The sequence below is a fragment of the Littorina saxatilis genome, linkage group LG16, assembly GCF_037325665.1.
Source record: "Littorina saxatilis isolate snail1 linkage group LG16, US_GU_Lsax_2.0, whole genome shotgun sequence".
In the NCBI taxonomy this organism is placed as follows: Eukaryota; Metazoa; Mollusca; class Gastropoda; order Littorinimorpha; family Littorinidae; genus Littorina; species Littorina saxatilis.
Genome location: NC_090260.1, coordinates 40,389,289 through 40,408,744, shown reverse-complemented (window position 1 = coordinate 40,408,744; position 19,456 = coordinate 40,389,289). Strand labels below are relative to the sequence as shown.

The window sequence follows — 19,456 nt, the reverse complement described above, 5'->3', positions numbered from 1 at the left end:
GAGAACCGGCTAGGCTACCTGATCTTCTGCTGCCTGACTTGAAGCTAGCTGGCTTGTAAATGGCTGACCTAATGCTAGCTGTTTTATGGCTGACAGGCTTGACACTGACTGACTTGTGGGTGGATGACCCAACGCTAGGTGTAACACTGCTATGCCTGGAAGTAGGCTTCTTAGTCACCTGCACGCTAGTCGTTTGTCTGTCAAGAGCTCGATCAATGTCAAACATAATTTTCTCAACTGCCCTTTGAACATCATCCCAGCTTTCCTGAATGGTTTCACCGCTACCAATACTACGAAGACCTTTCTCTATGTCACCAAGATCCTTGTACATGCTCAAAACAATTTGTTTTTGACTGGTTAACGACTCTTGATTAGGAGTTTCTTGGTTAAGCTCTGTTACTACCTCATCAATTGCTCGTTCCAAGAATGTTCGTTGTCTTGCAAAGTTTCTAGTTTTGATCTCAATCTGGTACTCTCTACCTTTTTCAGTAGGCTTAATGTCACGCCTAGGCCTTTGAGAATGTTCATCTTCATCGCCGTTAATGTCATAACCTGAAGCTTCCAATGGATTATCTACTGGAACCTTCTCCATTACAATGTTCGCTTATTCAAAAGCACTTAAAACATACATAAGGTTTATCTGGTTATAAAGTAAAATGAGTCGATCCGAGGGTCGTTTGGGATAATACACAAAAGTCACAAAAGATGCGCCGGATATGGAGTAGGAAGATCTCTAACCGACAAGTTGATCTATGTTGAACTATGGTTCACTAACACAGTGACAGGTAACAATGAAGTCTTTTGCTGGTTATCAACAGCTACGTTTACGTTCATTGAGCGTCAATAACAAAAGTTCTTTACATTCACTTGGCTGGACTTCAGCTAAAGTTCTGTACTAGGCATCAGCAGCTAAGTTGTTTACTTCAGCTAAAGTTCTTTCACTGGGCATCAGCAGCTAAGTTTTTTACTGGACGACAGCAACTAAAGTTTTTTACTGGACGACAGCAACTAAAGTTTTTTACTGTGCGCGCCTTCGTGAGCGAGGCTGGTACTACATATTGTTCATACGAAATGACAAACACAGGTTACAAGCGATAACGCGCAAAAGTACTGGTTTATTATTTTACATCTGACACTAAGGTATCAGTAATGCATATATAGTTACAGTACTACGTAATGAGATACTACGTATTGCGATACTACTTATTGCGGTAAAAAACTTATGGACAGAAAGAAAAAGAGAAAAGAAAACAAATTATTAGACATGGCAAAAGGTATTAAAATGCATTAACAAGACACGAGAAGTAAATACAAGAAAAATAAACAATCACAAGACAGGCGAAGACAAACAGACACGAAAGTTACAATTACCAAACACTCGTTGGTTAGTCCTTCAACAACAATAAAGAGTTACGTTCTGTACGTTCAACAACAATAAAGAATTACGTTCCGTACGTTCAACAATACCATAAGCACTAAGAATACTCAAGAAACTTAGCATACATACGTTTAAAACCAAAATGGCTAGTTTCAGAAAAATACAAAACGTTGACTCATCAGGCCAGGAATACAAAGCAAACTGTCATACCAAAAAAGTCTAACGACAACGTTCCTGCGTTAATCAAAGTCACAAACAAGATATTTACTCATCCACTTTCCCTCAATAACGTTACAAGAAATAAGCCCGTTTACAAACGATCACCACAGACCGCAAGCTTCTTTTACCTAAATTCTTTTAACGTAAGGCTGAAAAAGTCAGAGAAAACGTTTCACTTCGAACTTCGTTAACCACAGAAAACACAAGTTATCATTATAAACATTAGCGACTTTCTAGCGTCTACAAAACATTGCTGTACGTTCACAACACTAGAACAGTTGAACACACAATAAAGAAACACTACAACAAGTCAGACTTTCAACTCACGTTATACATAAACAACTCACAAAGTAATTACAAAATGGCGACCAAAACACAACACAAACAAGTAACAACAAAATTACCTTATGCGCTGTGTGGGTTGACCAGCAGTACCAAAACGTGTTGCCTCACAAACGAAGGGCACAAAACGATTCACACTTGAGAAACAACTGTCTCCAAAGAACATTACGTTGACGTTAAAACATAAGAAACACTCCGTTGGTTCACTTGATAACCTTCATACGTTTACATCAAAACCAAACGCTTCCTAAAACCCTCAGATCGACTGACGAGACAGGAGTCAAGCAGCGGTATTTATGGAAACAAAAACCTAACATGGAATAGTTATTCAAAAGTCAAAGGTCACCGGATTGACCAACCAACAACATTCCTAAGACAGAATCGGGTGAAACTACTATTTTACAACCAATCAGTAACCGATCACGCACTCCGTGCATGCTCAAAACTTAAAACGGTATATTTAACAGAAAGAAGACCAAGGAACTAGCTGACATCACAAAGCTAAAAACACGTGAGTCACACGTATTCTAAAACTTGCAACGCAGATTCGCAGGGCTCACCTCAAAATCAAAACACGGAAAATAGCACGTGAATCTCACGGTGTTCTAAGACTAAACGACGCAGTTTGTGACGCTCCGACCAAAACCAGGTCACAACAACTGAACAAGGAGCACGTGAATTTCACGTAAAAATATTAACGCTCCACAAAACGGGTCACAACAAGGTGCCACAATAAAAACACGGTTTACTTCTTTTTACATCGTGCAATGACTTGAGCAAACGTAATTACAACAAAAAGTAGGTGAATGCATGCCACATCGGCATGCACACACTATAATACTACAGTAGCCGTATCTGGCAGAGTGGATTTGAGTGAAAACAAATGCGTCATGTTTCCGGTCAGTTGTTATATTAACAGTTTGTAAAACACACACACACACACACACACACACACACACTTGAAACTCACTACTGCCGCTTTCGCAACATGGGCAGCTTGCCTATTACGCGTAATCGATTGCCGTTTCCGCGTATTCGGCTGCTGATTTCGCATAAATTAGCAGGTTTAAGAGGCATGTACGCATTTACGGCAAAATGCTGCCTATTTCGCGAAATGGGCAACGTTTTGCCAATTACGCAAAATGGGCAAAAATGTTGCCGATTCCGCAAATTCAATTGGGCAATGCCGTGAATTCAGGATGACATAATGCATTCAAGTATGTACGTATTTATAGTAATGTATTTGTTGGAATGTATGTTTATGGTGTGTGTGTGTGTGTGTGTGTGTGTGTGTGTGTGTGTGTGTGTGTGTATGTGTGTGTGTGTGTGTGTGTGTGTGTGTGTGTGTGTGTGTGTGTGTGTGTGTATGTGTTCTTATCAAGCAAATAATTTAAAGATACGTTGTTATTTTAAATACAAACGTGCCTGCAGTGTAAAGGCTTCACTTTATCCGTTTAGACTATGGCAAAGTATTTGTGGAATACGAGGTAAAATATCTATTTATAATTTTCAGGATATTAATGTTGTGCCCATCTATATACACGTTATCGTCTATTCCTGATTAAACTCTGCTAATATGAATGTGTGTGTGTGTGCCGTGTGTGTGTGTGTGTGTGTGTGTGTATGTGTGTGTGTGTGTGTGTGTGTGTGGGAGTGTGTGTACAGGCGCGCCTACGTGTGTGTGTGTGTGTGTGTGTGTGTGTAATGGGAAAGTGAGAGCGACATGGACTTTTTCAGTGGCATCACTTCGCTGTAGGTGTGTCAGGTTTGTGCGATTGACTGAAAGGTTAATCAGACTTCAGCGTTCTTGTTTTCTTATTCCTCTGACCATGATGAAATATAAGACAAATAAGTTATATGAATTTACCTCGTTGTCGGGCGCTGATCCCTGACGGCTCGCTGGTATGCTGCTGGCCTGTGTTGTGTCTAGCGTGATGGGGCGTGTTGTTTTTCTCTCGGCGTCAGACGTGGCTTGGCTTTTTGCAAGTACTTGGACTTGTTCCTTTGAAAGGTACGCGTCTACTATCTGTCCCTGCAGAGTGACACAAGAACCTAACCAGTTACATTTCATGACATATTGTTGACATGTCTTGTTATTGTCTGCGGAGAGACTATTATGCCTGACACCAGTTACGCGGCGGGATGTGTTGTTTACACGTTGCAATTATTCAGAGCAAAAACGTTTGGGGTGACGTGATCATTCCGTACATCATTACGTATAGCGAACACATTCGACTCTGACTTGAAAGCACTTTAGTATCAATCTCGTAAAAATAGGGTAAGTTTTGATTCTTTTCACCAGGCACTAGATGCTAATATGATACTGTGACAGTTGAGATGATTTTCTTGCATATCACCAGAGAGAGAGAGAGAGAGAGAGAGAGAGAGAGAGAGAGAGAGAGAGAGAGAGAGAGAGAGAGAGAGAGAGAGAGAGAGAGAGAGAGAGAGAGAGAGAGAGAGAGAGAGAGAGAGAGAGAGAGAGAGAGAGAGAGAGAGAGGGAGGGAGAGAGACAGAGACAGAGAGACAGAGAGAGAGAGAGAGAGAGAGAGAGAGAGATCAAATCAAATCAAATCAAATTTTATTTTACGAGGGTTGTGGCAAAAGCAATACAAACGAGCTTCTTTTCAGAGAATATTATATACACACGTTAAACATTTACAAAAGTTAAACATTACAGTAAAAGGCAGAAACACTATTCACAAGACTATAATTATTATACACGTTAAAACCTTTACTTGAATTCTTGCGTAATTATCAAAATTGTGAATGTACAGAGAGAATTGAATTGAATTGAATTGAACTTTATTTAACAAGGATTAAGAGTTAAGGCTACGCCTTTATTACAATCTGTTCTTGGGACACATAGATACACAATGATAAAAAATAAATAAAAAATAAAAATAAAAAGTTAACAACAAAAGGAGGTTGTAAAACCTAAAATCGTGATGATAAAGATGACGATGATGATGATAATGATGATGATGATGATGATGATGATGATGATGATGATGATGATGATGATGATGATGATGATGATGATGATGATGATGATGATGAAGAGAGAGAGAGAGAGAGAGAGAGAGAGAGAGAGAGAGAGAGAGAGAGAGAGAGAGAGAGAGAGAGAGAGAGAGAGAGAGAGAGAGAGAGAGAGAGAGAGAGAGAGAGAGAGAGAGAGAGAGAGAATTGAATTGAATTGAATTGAATTGAAATTTATTTTACGAGGGTGACAGAATAAGCAATGTATACATGCTTGTTTTCATCCGGCCCTCGCCCATTGAGGGGTAACCAAATGACATATTTACCATAATTAACATGTCAAGCAACCAATAAGACATTTTAAGATGCATTAGGATTCTTTAGCAATGCTTGAAAATTATATATAACAGAGAAATATGTGTTTGTAAAAAATCCTTCATGAATTATATATAATCATGTTTTTTTCAATATAATCAGAGAGTACAGTTATATTTTGCCAGCTGCTTGATAATATTTCTTATAAGTTTTGTAAAAGAAACAGCATGTAATATTCCTTGAATGATGTTTCATGAATTCGTAATTTAATTATATTTGGAATGGCGTTCCACATAATTGCTCCAGAATATGATAAACTCGACTTGTACAGGTCAATTCTTGGAGTTGGGGTAATTAATTTGTTACATTTTCTATAATGATTTATTATGAAATTAGAGGCAATGAGTGTAGGTGCATTCCCTGACATAATTCTATACATCATCACACCTTTGTTATATGCAAATCTATCTTTGATAGGAAGAATTTGCAATCGTTTATAATCAGTCACGGAAAGAGATGTATTTTTTAAAATAATTAATTTAACAGCTCGTCTATGTAAACTGCCCAAGTGTTTCAAAGTATTTGCACTTGCAGAGTCCCACACTGTGGAAGCATAGTCAATAGCTGACTGAATATGTGCCTGAAAAAAACAGTTTTCTTGTGCGAAGGTCTAGAAAGTGTTTGATTTTTGATAACTGAAATATTTTTTTGGATGTGTTTTTACAAAGTGTATCTACATGTTTTGACCAAGACAGGTTATTGTCAATAGTTATTCCCAAGACTTTATGGCTATCAACTTCGGTAACATCTTGATTTCGTATTAGCAATGTCGGAAATCCAGATGTTAGATTTTGTCTTTTTTGCATGCATTTAGTTTTATTTGGCAATTGGATTCAGTGACATATGGTTTAGTTCTGACCATTCAAGTAATCGATCAATGTTTTCTTGGAGGATATTTGCCAGTTTAATAAGATCTTGATGACTAGAATGAATTGTAGTATCATCTGCAAATAGTTCACACATGCATTTTACTAGAGAGAGAAAGAGAGAGAGAGAGAGAGAGAGAGAGAGAGAGAGAGAGAGAGAGAGAGAGAGAGAGAGAGAGAGAGAGAGAGAGAGAGAGAGAGAGAGAGAAGGAGAGAGATAGTGCTAGTGCATATTAAAGGTAATTTATTACTCCGACCACCACTCACCATGACAGTCTTGTGGTTCCCACATCCCGTGGCAAAGCAGCGAGGGGAGCAGTGGCTTCCTTTAGAGAGACACTCACAGTTCTTACTGTCACACGTTGACTCCTCGTTGCACCGACAGCACTCTTTACACTCGCCAGTCTGAAAACACAGAAGACAATTAAGTGCTGACCTCAAACCGGATCGGGACACCCCTGTTCACCATGAAGAAGAATTCAAAAACTAGTTTGTGGTAATTAAAACTAGGCCCAATGTTAATAACGTAACCCCCCCCCCCCCCTCCCTTTTACCCTTGTACGCGGTCGTACGGAAAAGGTTTTTAAGAAAAAGGTAAGATAGAGAGAGAGAGAGAGAGAGAGAGAGAGAGAGAGAGAGAGATGCAGACAGACAGACAGATAAGCAGACAGACAGACAGATCCAGAAAGAGAGATAGGGAGAGTAGAGTGTGTGTGAGAGAGACAGAAAGACGAAGGGAGAGGGGAGAGAGAGAGAGAGAGAGAGAGAGAGAGAGAGAGAGAGAGAGAGAGAGAGAGAGGGAGAGAGTGTGGGAGTGTGTATGTGTATGTGGTGGGGGGGGAGTGTGTGTGTGTGTGTGAGTGTGTATGTGTCGCAGTGTGTGTGTGTGTGTGTGTGTGTGTGTGGTGTGTGTGTGTGTTGGTGTGTTTGTGTGTGCGTGAGGGAGAGAGAGACAGACATACAGAGAGAGAGAGAGAGAAAGAGACAGAGACAGGCACAGAGCGACAGACAGAGAGAGACAAGAACAAGAACAAGAACAAGAACAAATCTTTAATTGTCTAAGGCCACAGCTCACTAACGAACAGGACTGTGTGGAGAAACGGCTCACTAAAGGCTGTTCTTAACCAGACGAACCATTGGTTCGCCGAACTAAGGTTCGCGAACCATGGTTTGTGTCTTAACTGGGTGAACTTGTTCGGCGAACTCAAGGTCTAGTTCGTCCAGTTAAGACACGAAACCTGGATCGCCGACAAACGAGGGGAGCTCACTCCGAATCGACAATAAAAGCAAGTAAGTTATTCCCCTTCCAAAAATGGCTGCCCCCAAGACGAAATCACCGATTGAGTGGTAACTCCGTGCTGGTTGTCGATTTGGGTCTCTCCTTCCCACTTGATCATGGTGCACGAAGCCTGGTAATCTTGAACTTTAGTGTGTTAAATTCATAGCTCAGAATCGAGTGGCATACTTTACTTATTTTAGATCCAAGTACCTGTAATCAAGCCCAAGAACATTTATCATGAAATTAATTGATGGATTAAGCTCCAAACCTAAGCATAATTAATTAATTTGGTTGTTTGATCCGCGAAAATGGCGTAGGTTGTCAACCAAGGGACTTCAATTACACGACAAAGTTGCCTCCCCTGTCCGCTGACACGGATAATTCCTTCTTTGACGCATGTAATTTGTAAACAAAATGCATTCGTACCAGAGGGCTACCAGTAAGTTCGTCACACGGTAGATTCGTCACCGGTCGGTAACTTCGCCACAGTAACTTCGCCACAGTAGTCCGAGCGCGGCTCTCTCTCTCCCACCTCCTTCCACCCCTCCCTCTCCTCACATTGACATTGAGTTTCTCTGCCTCCTTGACAGTGAGGTTGAAGTCATAGGACTCCCTCTCTCTCTCTCTCTCTTGGTCGCGCGTGTGTGTGTGTGTGTGTTAGTGAATGTGTGTGTGTGTGTGTGCGATGGTGTGTGTGAGAGAATATTTGACCAGTTAGATTCCTGCCCAATTCATTGCTTCCTTTCTTGAAGATACATTTTCTTGTTTAAAAATCTACAACTGTTGGAAATGTGAGCTTGGCATGCTTTTGTCTTCTAGTTATAGATTCAGTTGAATACACCAGTTAACAGTTTCGGCACTGAAAGCATAAGCTCTAAGCATAAACACCCGCCCACCCCTGCCGGTAACTTCGTCACGGGTGACGAATCTACCGTGTGACGAACTTACTGGAGTACGCTATGATTCGTACAGTTCATCGGAGTTCATTCCGTGACTTTAAAGGGATCTAAAACTAAGACTTGTTATGATTACAAGTGCAGGTTCTCCAAATTTGGAGGCTTGAATGCCTCTGAATTATGAGCTATGAATTTAACACATTAAAGTTCAAGATTACCCGAAGCCTTCCATGTCATTTACCCTCCTGGGTTAAAGGTTATAAATTGATTCGAGAAAATAACATGACTGGTATGGACTGATCATTGTGTCTACCGTGGAGCCATCGGGGTTCTATGGGAAATGCTACACAAAAAAACGTGCCTGTGAAAAGGGAAAGACGGTGACCAAAAATAAATGATGATAGCGATATTTCTAATTGTGGATCAGCAGAGTCGAGAAGCATACATGATGTTTACCAAAGTGTGTGTGCGTGTCTGTCTGTCCACGTGTGTGTTTGAGCTCTTTTCGGTACAGAATATGAGTTTGGGGATTGAGTGAAGAGGGAGACCTAAAAAAAAACTACTCGGGATTTTGGTTCTTTTTATCACAATTCAGTCTGTTTTAATTTTCAAGTTCTATCAGAAATTTTCTATTTGCACTGATACACTAGAATCCCTTGTGGATGTATTGCTTTAAGGGTCTACAAATAGTACTACTGAACCAAAATCATCCTGTTTCTTTGCGTTTTGAGCAATTCAATTGGTCTTGGTTTGTTTTTTTTTTAAATTTGATTCCTCTTCATTCTTCTCAAAAAAAGCTTTCATTGCGATAAACAAAACATTACTGGATAGACGTTTTCTTGGAGAACGTCTGTATTAGCAAGCATTTAAAGTAGGAGGACGATATGGAACGTACGATAAAAGGATGTGCTTTAGCTTTCTGTCTCATCATTTATAAATGTTGCCCTTCAATCACACACACACACACACACACACACACACTTTTGATCCAGCTCCAACCATATTTCATAAGGCTTTATTCAGGGTTGTCTCTTGTTCTTAAACATCCGATTTCTAAGCACACATCTGTGCTGAGCATATGAACATGAACCGATATGAACATCAATGTCAGCCGCCTTTTTATTATGAAATAATGTTCTTTTGTGTTCCAAACACTTCCGAAGAATACTTGTTGGTGTGCCTTCAGTCGCCCTGACATCATCACAACTCGACCCTGTCCTGCAAAAATACAAATATATACAGGGTGACACCCAAACATTCAACCCAAACAAATGCTTATTTCTTTTACATCTGTTGACCGAATTTTTTTTCTTTCTTTTTTTTTTGGTCCCTGTCCTGTCCTGTCTTGTCTTGTCATGCCTTGTCTTGTCATCCCTCTATTGGCCTACTGGCAACCTTTTCCTAACTTGTCTTGTCTTGCCATGTCTTGTCTTGTCTTGTATTGTATATACATTTGGGTAAAGGTTTGCGAACAGGTAAGGGGTGTAAGCGAGAGAGAGAGAGAGAGAGAGAGAGAGAGAGAGAGAGAGAGAGACAGAGAGACAGAGACAGAGACAGAGACAGAGACAGAGATGGTGGTGGTCTATGTTACATTAAACATGTCAACACAGTTGCAAGTTCATAGGTTAAATGCTGCCCTTTTCGTAGCGTTCATTAATTAATTCCTATTGCTTACATGTGCCAATAATGTTATAAAACTGTACCTAAGGGGATATAATAACGATTGGCTGTAGCTTTCGAAAACAGAAAAAATTATTTCAGTAATGCAAAGTGGTGTTGATAGTAGTGTCGAATGTAAACAGAACAATCTCAAAGTGAAAGTGGCCGATGTTTTCCGGAAATTGTGAAGTTAACAAGAATACAGAAAAGCGCGCTTTCCTGCTTAGCACAATCCGCTACCGCGCTAATCTGGCGTGTCAATATCACTACGTTTTGCACGTGGAAGGTGAGCGATTTCGGGGATTGACGAAGCTGTACTGTCTGTGTTGACGGTCTAAAAATAGCCCAAGCCCTGGAGAACTGTTTCTAAAGATAGCAATAAACTTTATTAAGAATTCATTATTTCTTGTAATTGGTAAGGACTTCAAACCTAAAACTTTGCAGGAAGCTTAATTTATACATCCCCGCAACGATGGGAAAAGCCCTGGAAGTAAGTAAACTAATTAAATAGGACTTTGTCAGCCTTTAAATGAGGGGTTATTGTGTATAGTGAGGAAATAATTTTCTGATGTATTTTTAATTCATTATTGGTGTTTTATGCAAAACGTAAGGTCAATATTGAAAGTTTAAAAAAAGTACTGCCCTCACATTAATACGAAGGCGGGATCACAGCTGGATAAGACAAGGTACGGCAATTTCGACCCGGAGGTCTCTTTCAGGGCGCACAGAGGATGAGACAACACAGGAGAAAAAAAAAACCCACAGATAATAGCACACGGAAGGAACGATTACAGCAGTTATAATCAAATTACTTTGTGGGTCAGGGTTTTTTAGGAGTACAGGGGAAACCCCTTTTAAGACCTTAAAAAATGTGAGAAAATCAAGTCTTAAAATGGAAGGGGTCTAAAAATGGGGGTAATTTACAGAGGTTATGAACAGAACATCTTCTTCTTCTTCAGCGGTCCAGAAATTCTGGTGACGTGTGAGCTTAATTGTTTGCCCATTTGGGTTCCCCAAACTATACTCTGCGAGCATAGTCAGTTTCACTCCGCTTTCGTTGAGTAGGCATGCTGGGTATTTTCGTGTTTCCATAACTCCGACATGGTTTACAGGATCTTTTCCGTGCGCACTTGGTCTTGTGCTTGCGTGTACACACGAAGGGGATTAAGTCACTAAGCAGGTCTGCACATAAGTTGACCTGGGAGATCGGAAAAATCTCCACTCTTAACCCACCAGGCGGCAGCGACCGGGATTCAAACTCACGACCTCCCGATTAGGAGGCCGACGTCTTACCACTGAGCGCCACTTCACCCGTCACAGAACATCTAAAGAAGCAAGATCTTAAAAAGGAGGAAATCTGAAATGAATGGGTCTGAAAGGGGGGTTCCACTGTGGAAAAGTACCTGTCAGTTTACCTGTATGTATTAGGACTGGGTGGCCGAGTGGTAACGCACTTGCGCTCGGAAGCGAGAGGTTGCGAGTTCAACCCTGGGTCAGGGCGATAGCAATTTTCTCCCCCCTTTCCTAACCTAGGTGGTGGGTTCAAGTGCTAGTCTTTCGGATGAGACGAAAAACCGAGGTCCCTTCCGTGTACACTACATTGGGGTGTGCACGTTAAAGATCCCACGATTGACAAAAGGGTCTTTCCTGGCAAAATTGTATAGGCATAGATAAAAATGTCCACCAAAATACCCGTGTGACTTGGAATAATAGGCCGTGAAAAGTAGGATATGCGCCGAAATGGCTGCGATCTGCTGGCCGATGTGAATGCGTGATGTATTGTGTAAAAAAATTCCATCTCACACAGCATAAATAAATCCCTGCGCCTTGAATATGTGCGCGATATAAATTGCATAAAATAAATAAATAAAAAAAATAAAAATCCCTGCGCTTAGAACTGTACCCACGGAATACGCGCGATATAAGCCTCATATTGATTGATTGAATAAGACCACCCCTGACATGCGGCACATACCAAATATCTACAAGTGCTTTGTGTGAACAGTAAAAAAAATTGTTTTCCTTTTTGCGAATTCATTTCATTAAACACAACAACAACAAAATTCATCAAATTCCAGCTGAGCAGAACGGCTTTCACAATTATGACTGGGCCTTTAAAGGCATGTTCCTCACCATATTACCCAGCATATCAGACACCACATGTTTGACTAGGTTTTTACATGGGAACAACAAGACTATACAGGATGGTAAAAAAACCTCCCTATTTTCTTTTTAATCACATTTTTGACTGCGAAAAAAAAAGAGATCAAAAAGGAAATAGGGCGCTTTTTTTCAGACACCCCTTTTTACGTCCAGCTTCTTTTGGTGGAGATTCAAGTTACAGACACATGTGAAATTCATTAAGCAAAAAGGTTCCCACTATGCACTGCCACAGAACACAACCAGGTTATTAATGTGCGGTACAGTGTATAATTATGTTTAAGTAAAAGGATGCCCTTCTTTTGTTTAATTGGAGCATCTATGATGTCTGACATTTTGGTTCTAACAGTTTGTCTTGTCAAAAGCCTCATGCATATTCCTTCCTCCCCATGCAAGACTTTCTTTTATTTGAATATCTGCCTTTATAGTACAAAAATCAAATAAAAAGGTCGCACTCTGCGCATAGCGACAAAAATCGCAATTTTACCAAGAAAACCTCACACTCTTTAAGTGGAGAAAGAACCTGACTGTTGCAGTATGTTATGCATTTGAAAACATCTGAAATTGTGTACTCGAATTCTACAGTTTGATCAGTTCTGTGTGTTTAAAAAGTTACATTGTACCTTGATCATTCTGACATGCTCTTGCTCAAATCACATCCCAGACAATATTGTAGACTCCATTGATAGACGCTGTGGTGCATGGGAGAACTGCATTCTGAGGAAACGAAAAAAAATATACACTGAGGAAGAACAGTCACAACAACATTTGCAGCAGCAACAGGCTATATAATTTTTTTCAAAGAACACTAAAATAAGGTAAAATGAAAATCAGTGTTGTGTCAGTAAATTTGATTTGGGGGAGACGGAAGGATTGGGGTGGGGGTTTAGAGGCGGGAATAGAAGGATAGCTGGGAACCGGGGAAGGTGGGGTGGCTAACACAGTTTGATCATGTAATGACTGGTACAATGTTTAATATATATATATATATCTAAAAAGGCAACAACTCTGTAAGCATTATGTGAACCAACTTCTCTATAAACTAAATAAAGATCAGTAAAAGTTACCTCTTTCATTCTGGAATCTTTTTGGTCCCATCACAGCTCAGACGCAGACTCAATGGACAGATACTGTAATGATGAAAAAAACACCAGCATTTTAAGGGAGAACAAGAATTATGCAGAGAGAAAAAACAGTAATGAGTAAGAACAACAGCAGCAGCAGCAGCAGACTCAATACTCTTACTCTACATAACACTCTCACTGAATGACTGATTCAGTAACTAAATCCCAGTGAAGTGCAAGTGATCAAAATTACTGATGTAAAAACAGAGAGAGAGAGAGAGAGAGAGAGAGAGAGAGAGAGAGAGAGAGAGAGAGAGAGAGACAGACAGACAGACAGACAGACAGACAGACAGACAGACAGAGACAGAGAGAGAGACAGACAGAGAGAGACAGACAGACAGACAGGCAGAGAGAATGCGAATGTGTGTGTGTGTGTGTGTGTGTGTGTGTGTGTGTGTGTGTGTGTGTGTGTGTGTGTGTGTGTACATGGGAAATGCAGTGCCATTGAAAACAAACACTTGCTTCATTTAAATATTAACAGTTATACAACATAAGAGGCACTAGAAAAGATGAAAATAAATGTTGCTCTTGCTGATGGAAAAAGAGCAGGGGGAGAGGGTCGATGTTGCTTGCACTTGCAGATAATTATGCACTAACATCCAGCTGTTTTTCTGGGTGTACTGTAACCCTGTAATGTTTAAGCAGAAATGTTTGTGGATCACGTTATGCTTCTGCTTTTAGATCAGTTTGAGTATTTGCAACATTACCTGGATCATTGCGGCATCCTCTTGATCACATCACATTTGAGACTTTGACCTATATAGACTCCATGGGCAGACGCTGAAGTTATTACAAGGGCATTCTGAAAAATGACAATACAAATGCAGAGATGTAGAACTTTACATTACACTTACAGAAGCAACAACCAGAGAGCTGATTTATACAGGTAGAGAGAAAGAGAAGAAGAAGTAAAAGAAAAAAGAGAGCATAGAAAGAGAGAGGGGGTGGGGGATGGGGCAAAGGGAGTGTGTAATGTGACGTGAGGAAGGGGAAGAGCAATGGAAAATGAAACTCTCAGTACTTTTAATTTATATTAACAGTTATGGAACTATTTGAGCACTCCCCATAACCACAAACAAGGTACAGACGGCAACATACTGTACAATTTTATGTTGCACGGAAGGGTGGGGGGAGTTGGACTGGAGAGTGTTGTTATGGGTTTAGGGTGGTGCTGGGGCGGAGTGTGTATGTAACTTGATAATAATAAGCATGATCAGTTAGAGCTAACAACTATCTTGATCTTCACAGACATAAATTGCACAATGATTTCACCAGCATGTACCTTTATTTTTGCCCTTGAGTTAGGTGGAAGACAATGTTGAGTGGTGAACGCAAGTTGTATTGATCACTGGGTCATCCTGCGGTCCGGGCCATTGATCTGCACATTGCACCAGCACAAACAAACACAATGTTATGATCTCAATCAGCCTGCATGGTCAATCATGAATCTAAGAACACAAACACTGTCCAGATCTAATTGAAAACGAGATTATCATTACTTGGGAAATTCAATGAAAATCTAGCAGTCAACGAAGCAGATAGATCTGTCCTTGCGATTGTTGTTGCAAGCAGATAAATGTGTGAACTTCCTTATCTCAACGTTATCATTCAACATATTGATATTTGCCTGATGGATGTTGTGCCGATGAGATAAACAAACAATCAAAATCAAAGTCATAAACTTTTGAAGAAAAAAATTAAACAAATTGAGCAGAAAGAATCTAGCTTACTGCTGTGCTGATTTCGACAAAATCAATGCGTTTACATGCCGAAGTAATTCCTGATTTTATTCATATCATACTAGATGATCCTAATGCACAACAATACGAAAACGAGCTCAGCGAAATGAGTAACACTGCCTCACCTGCACTAACACAGCTGCAGAAGCGAAGGTCGTCTAAGACTGGAAATTTCGAAGTCGAACAGCGGCGTTTTTTCACTCTCAGCGGTTGTCTTGCTCGGAAAAGTGAAAAGCTTAACTTGAAATCGAACGGAAGTCACCATTCTACCTTTTCGTTCAAGCGTTGTTTTTATAAAATCTCAGAAAATGTAATTTTGACTTGGGTGATTTCGTCCGCCATTGAGATTCATGCAGTTTTTCAATAATTTGTCTTCCTCCTTGGCAGAAGAGTCAAAGGTTCGGCCCGATCTTCAAGGTTTCCAAGACATGACTTGCAAACCCCGAACCTAGTTCGCCGAACCCCCCAAACCTAGTTCGAAAACTCAGGTTCGTCTGGTTAAGAACCAAGACAAGTTCGCCGAACCAGTCTTGAGGTTCGCCGAACCCCACGAACCTAGTTCGCGAACCAAAGGTTCGTCTGGTTAAGAACAGCCTTAACGAACAGGACTGTGTAGAGAAACGGCTCACTAACGAACAGGACTGTGTAGAGAAACGGCTCACTAACGAGCAGGACTGTGTGGAGGAACGGCTCACTAACGAACAGGACTGTGTGGAGAAACGGCTCACTAACGAACAGGACTGTGTAGAGAAACAGCTCACTAACGAACAGGACTGTGTAGAGAAACGGCTCACTAACGAACAGGACTGTGTGGAGAAACGGCTCACTAACGAACAGGACTGTGTAGAGAAACAGCTCACTAACGAACAGGACTGTGTAGAGAAACGGCTCACTAACGAACAGGACTGTGTGGAGAAACGGCTCACTAACGAACAGGACTGTGTAGAGAAACAGCTCACTAACGAACAGGACTGTGTAGAGAAACAGCTCACTAACGAACAGGACTGTGTGGAGAAACGGCTCACTAACGAACAGGGCTGTGTAGAGAAACGGCTCACTAAAGAACATGACTGTGTAGAGAAACGGCTCACTAACGAACAGGACTGTGTGGAGAAACGGCTCACTAACGAACAGGACTGTGTGGAGAAACGGCTCACTAACGAACAGGACTGTGTGGAGAAACGGCTCACTAACGAACAGGACTGTGTAGAGAAACGGCTCACTAACGAACAGGACTGTGTAGAGAAACGGCTCACTAACGAACAGGACTGTGTGGAGAAACGGCTCACTAACGAACAGGACAGTGTGGAGAAACGGGTCACTAAAGAACAGGACTGTGTGGAGAAACGGGTCACTAACGAACAGGACTGTGTAGAGAAACAGCTCACTAACGAACAGGACTGTGTAGAGAAACAGCTCACTAACGAACAGGACTGTGTAGAGAAACAGCTCACTAACGAACAGGACTGTGTAGAGAAACGGCTCACTAAAGAACAGGACTGTGAAGAGAAACGGCTCACTAACGAACAGGACTGTGTGGAGAAACGGCTCACTAACGAACAGGACTGTGTGGAGAAACGGCTCACTAAAGAACAGGACTGTGTGGAGAAACGGCTCACTAAAGAACAGGACTGTGTGGAGAAACGGCTCACTAACGAACAGGACGGTGTGGAGAAACGGCTCACTAACGAACAGGACTGTGTAGAGAAACGGCTCACTAACGAACAGGACTGTGTAGAGAAACAGCTTACTAACGAACAGGACTGTGTAGAGAAACGGCTCACTAACGAACAGGACTGTGTGGAGAAACAGCTCACTAACGAACAGGACTGTGTGGAGAAACGGCTCACTAACGAACAGGACTGTGTAGAGAAACGGCTCACTAACGAACAGGACTGTGTAGAGAAACGGCTCACTAACGAACAGGACTGTGTAGAGAAACGGCTCTCTAACGAACAGGACTGTGTGGAGAAACAGCTCTCTAACGAACAGGACTGTGTGGAGAAACGGCTCACTAAAGAACAGGACTGTGAAGAGAAACGGCTCACTAAAGAACAGGACTGTGTAGAGAAACGGCTCACTAACGAACAGGACTGTGTGGAGAAACGGCTCACTAACGAACAGGACTGTGTAGAGAAACAGCTCACTAAAGAACAGGACTGTGTGGAGAAACGGCTCACTAACGAACAGGACTGTGTGGAGAAACGGCTCACTAACGAACAGGACTGTGTAGAGAAACGGCTCACTAAAGAACAGGACTGTGTGGAGAAACGGCTCACTAAAGAACAGGACTGTGTGGAGAAACGGCTCACTAACGAACAGGACTGTGTAGAGAAACGGCTCACTAACGAACAGGACTATGTAGAGAAACGGCTCACTAACGAACATGACTGTGTAGAGAAACGTCTCACTAACGAACAGGACTGTGTAGAGAAACGGCTCACTAACGAACAGGACTGTGTAGAGAAACGGCTCACTAACGAACAGGACTGTGTAGAGAAACGGGTCACTAACGAACAGGACTGTGTGGAGAAACGGCTCACTAACGAACAGGACTGTGTGGAGAAACGGCTCACTAAAGAACAGGACTGTGTAGAGAAACGGCTCACTAACGAACAGGACGGTGTGGAGAAACGGCTCACTAACGAACAGGACTGTGTGGAGAAACGGCTCACTAACGAACAGGACGGTGTGGAGAAACGGCTCACTAACGAACAGGACTGTGTAGAGAAACGGCTCACTAACGAACAGGACTGTGTAGAGAAACGTCTCACTAACGAACAGGACTGTGTGGAGAAACGGCTCACTAACGAACAGGACTGTGTAGAGAAACGGCTCACTAACGAACAGGACTGTGTGGAGAAACGGCTCACTAACGAACAGGACGGTGTAGAGAAACGGCTCACTAAAGAACAGGACTGTGTGGAGAAACGGCTCACTAAAGAACAGGGCTGTGTGGAGAAACGGCTCACTAACGTACAGGACGGTGTAGAGAAACGGCTCACTAAAGAACAGGACTGTGTGGAGAAACGGCTCACTAACGAACAGGACTGTGTAGAGAAACGGCTCACTAACGAACAGGACTGTGTGGAGAAGCGGCTCACTAACGAACAGGACTGTGTAGAGAAACGGCTCACTAACGAACAGGACTGTGTAGAGAAACGGCTCACTAACGAACAGGACTGTGTAGAGAAACGGCTCACTAACGAACAGGACGGTGTGGAGAAACGGCTCACTAACGAACAGGACTGTGTGGAGAAACGGCTTACTAACGAACAGGACTGTGTGGAGAAACGGCTCACTAACGAACAGGACTGTGTAGAGAAACGGCTCACTAACGAACAGGACTGTGTAGAGAAACGGCTCACTAACGAACAGGACGGTGTGGAGAAACGGCTCACTAACGAACAGGACTGTGTAGAGAAACGGCTCACTAACGAACAGGACTGTGTAGAGAAACGGCTCACTAACGAACAGGACGGTGTGGAGAAACGGCTCACTAACGAACAGGACTGTGTGGAGAAACGGCTCACTAACGAACAGGACTGTGTAGAGAAACGGCTCACTAACCAACAGGACTGTGTAGAGAAACAGCTCACTAACGACCAGGACTGTGTGGAGAAACGGCTTACTAACGAACAGGACTGTGTAGAGAAACGGCTCACTAACGAACAGGACTGTGTAGAGAAACGGCTCACTAACGAACAGGACTGTGTAGAGAAACGGCTCACTAACTAACAGGACTGTGTAGAGAAACGGCTCACTAACGAACAGGACTGTGTAGAGAAACGGCTCAGTAACGAACAGGACTGTGTAGAGAAACGGCTCACTAACGAACAGGACTGTGTGGAGAAACGGCTAACTAACGAACAGGACTGTGTAGAGAAACGGCTCACTAACGAACAGGACTGTGTAGAGAAACGGCTCACTAACGAACAGGACGGTGTAGAGAAACGTCTCACTAACAGACAGGACTGTGTAGAGAAACGGCTCACTAACGAACAGGACTGTGTAGAGAAACGGCTCACTAACGAACAGGACTGTGTGGAGAAACAGCTCACTAACAGACAGGACTGTGTGGAGAAACGGCTCACTAACGAACAGGACTGTGTGGAGAAACGGCTCACTAACGAACAGGACTGTGTAGAGAAACGGCTCACTAACGAACAGGACTGTGTAGAGAAACGGCTCACTAACGAACAGGACTGTGTAGAGAAACGGCTCACTAACGAACAGGACTGTGTGGAGAAACGGCTCACTAACGAACAGGACTGTGTAGAGAAACGGCTCACTAACGAACAGGACTGTGTAGAGAAACGGCTCACTAAAGAACAGGACTGTGTGGAGAAACGGGTCACTAACGAACAGGACTGTGTGGAGAAACGGCTCACTAACGAACAGGACTGTGTAGAGAAACGGCTCACTAAAGAACAGGACTGTGA

The 19,456-nt window shown here is 42.1% G+C and overlaps 1 protein-coding gene and 1 long non-coding RNA gene across 4 annotated transcripts in view; both read right to left on the bottom strand.

Moving 5' to 3' along the window:
* The window catches only part of LOC138949998 (uncharacterized), a 114,424-nt gene that overhangs the window by 89,943 nt on the left and 5,025 nt on the right, over positions 1-19,456 (bottom strand). The window contains exons 3-4 of the mRNA XM_070321778.1: positions 6,425-6,562; positions 3,807-3,971 (exon numbers count right to left, since the gene is read on the bottom strand). Of these exons, the coding sequence (XP_070177879.1) occupies positions 3,807-3,971; positions 6,425-6,562 (303 nt within the window). The remainder of the gene's footprint in view (positions 1-3,806; positions 3,972-6,424; positions 6,563-19,456) is intronic.
* LOC138950110 (uncharacterized) lies at positions 9,128-15,610 on the bottom strand. 3 transcript variants are annotated; one of them, XR_011450506.1, is made up of 6 exons: positions 15,140-15,610; positions 14,558-14,653; positions 13,983-14,077; positions 13,219-13,281; positions 12,775-12,868; positions 9,128-9,550 (listed from the first exon to the last, which is right to left on the bottom strand). It is a non-coding gene; the product is annotated as an uncharacterized lncRNA (long non-coding RNA). The 3 variants fall into 3 exon arrangements; XR_011450507.1 differs by lacking the exon at positions 15,140-15,610 and adding an exon at positions 15,006-15,079; XR_011450505.1 differs by lacking the exon at positions 15,140-15,610 and having other exon boundaries at positions 14,558-14,780.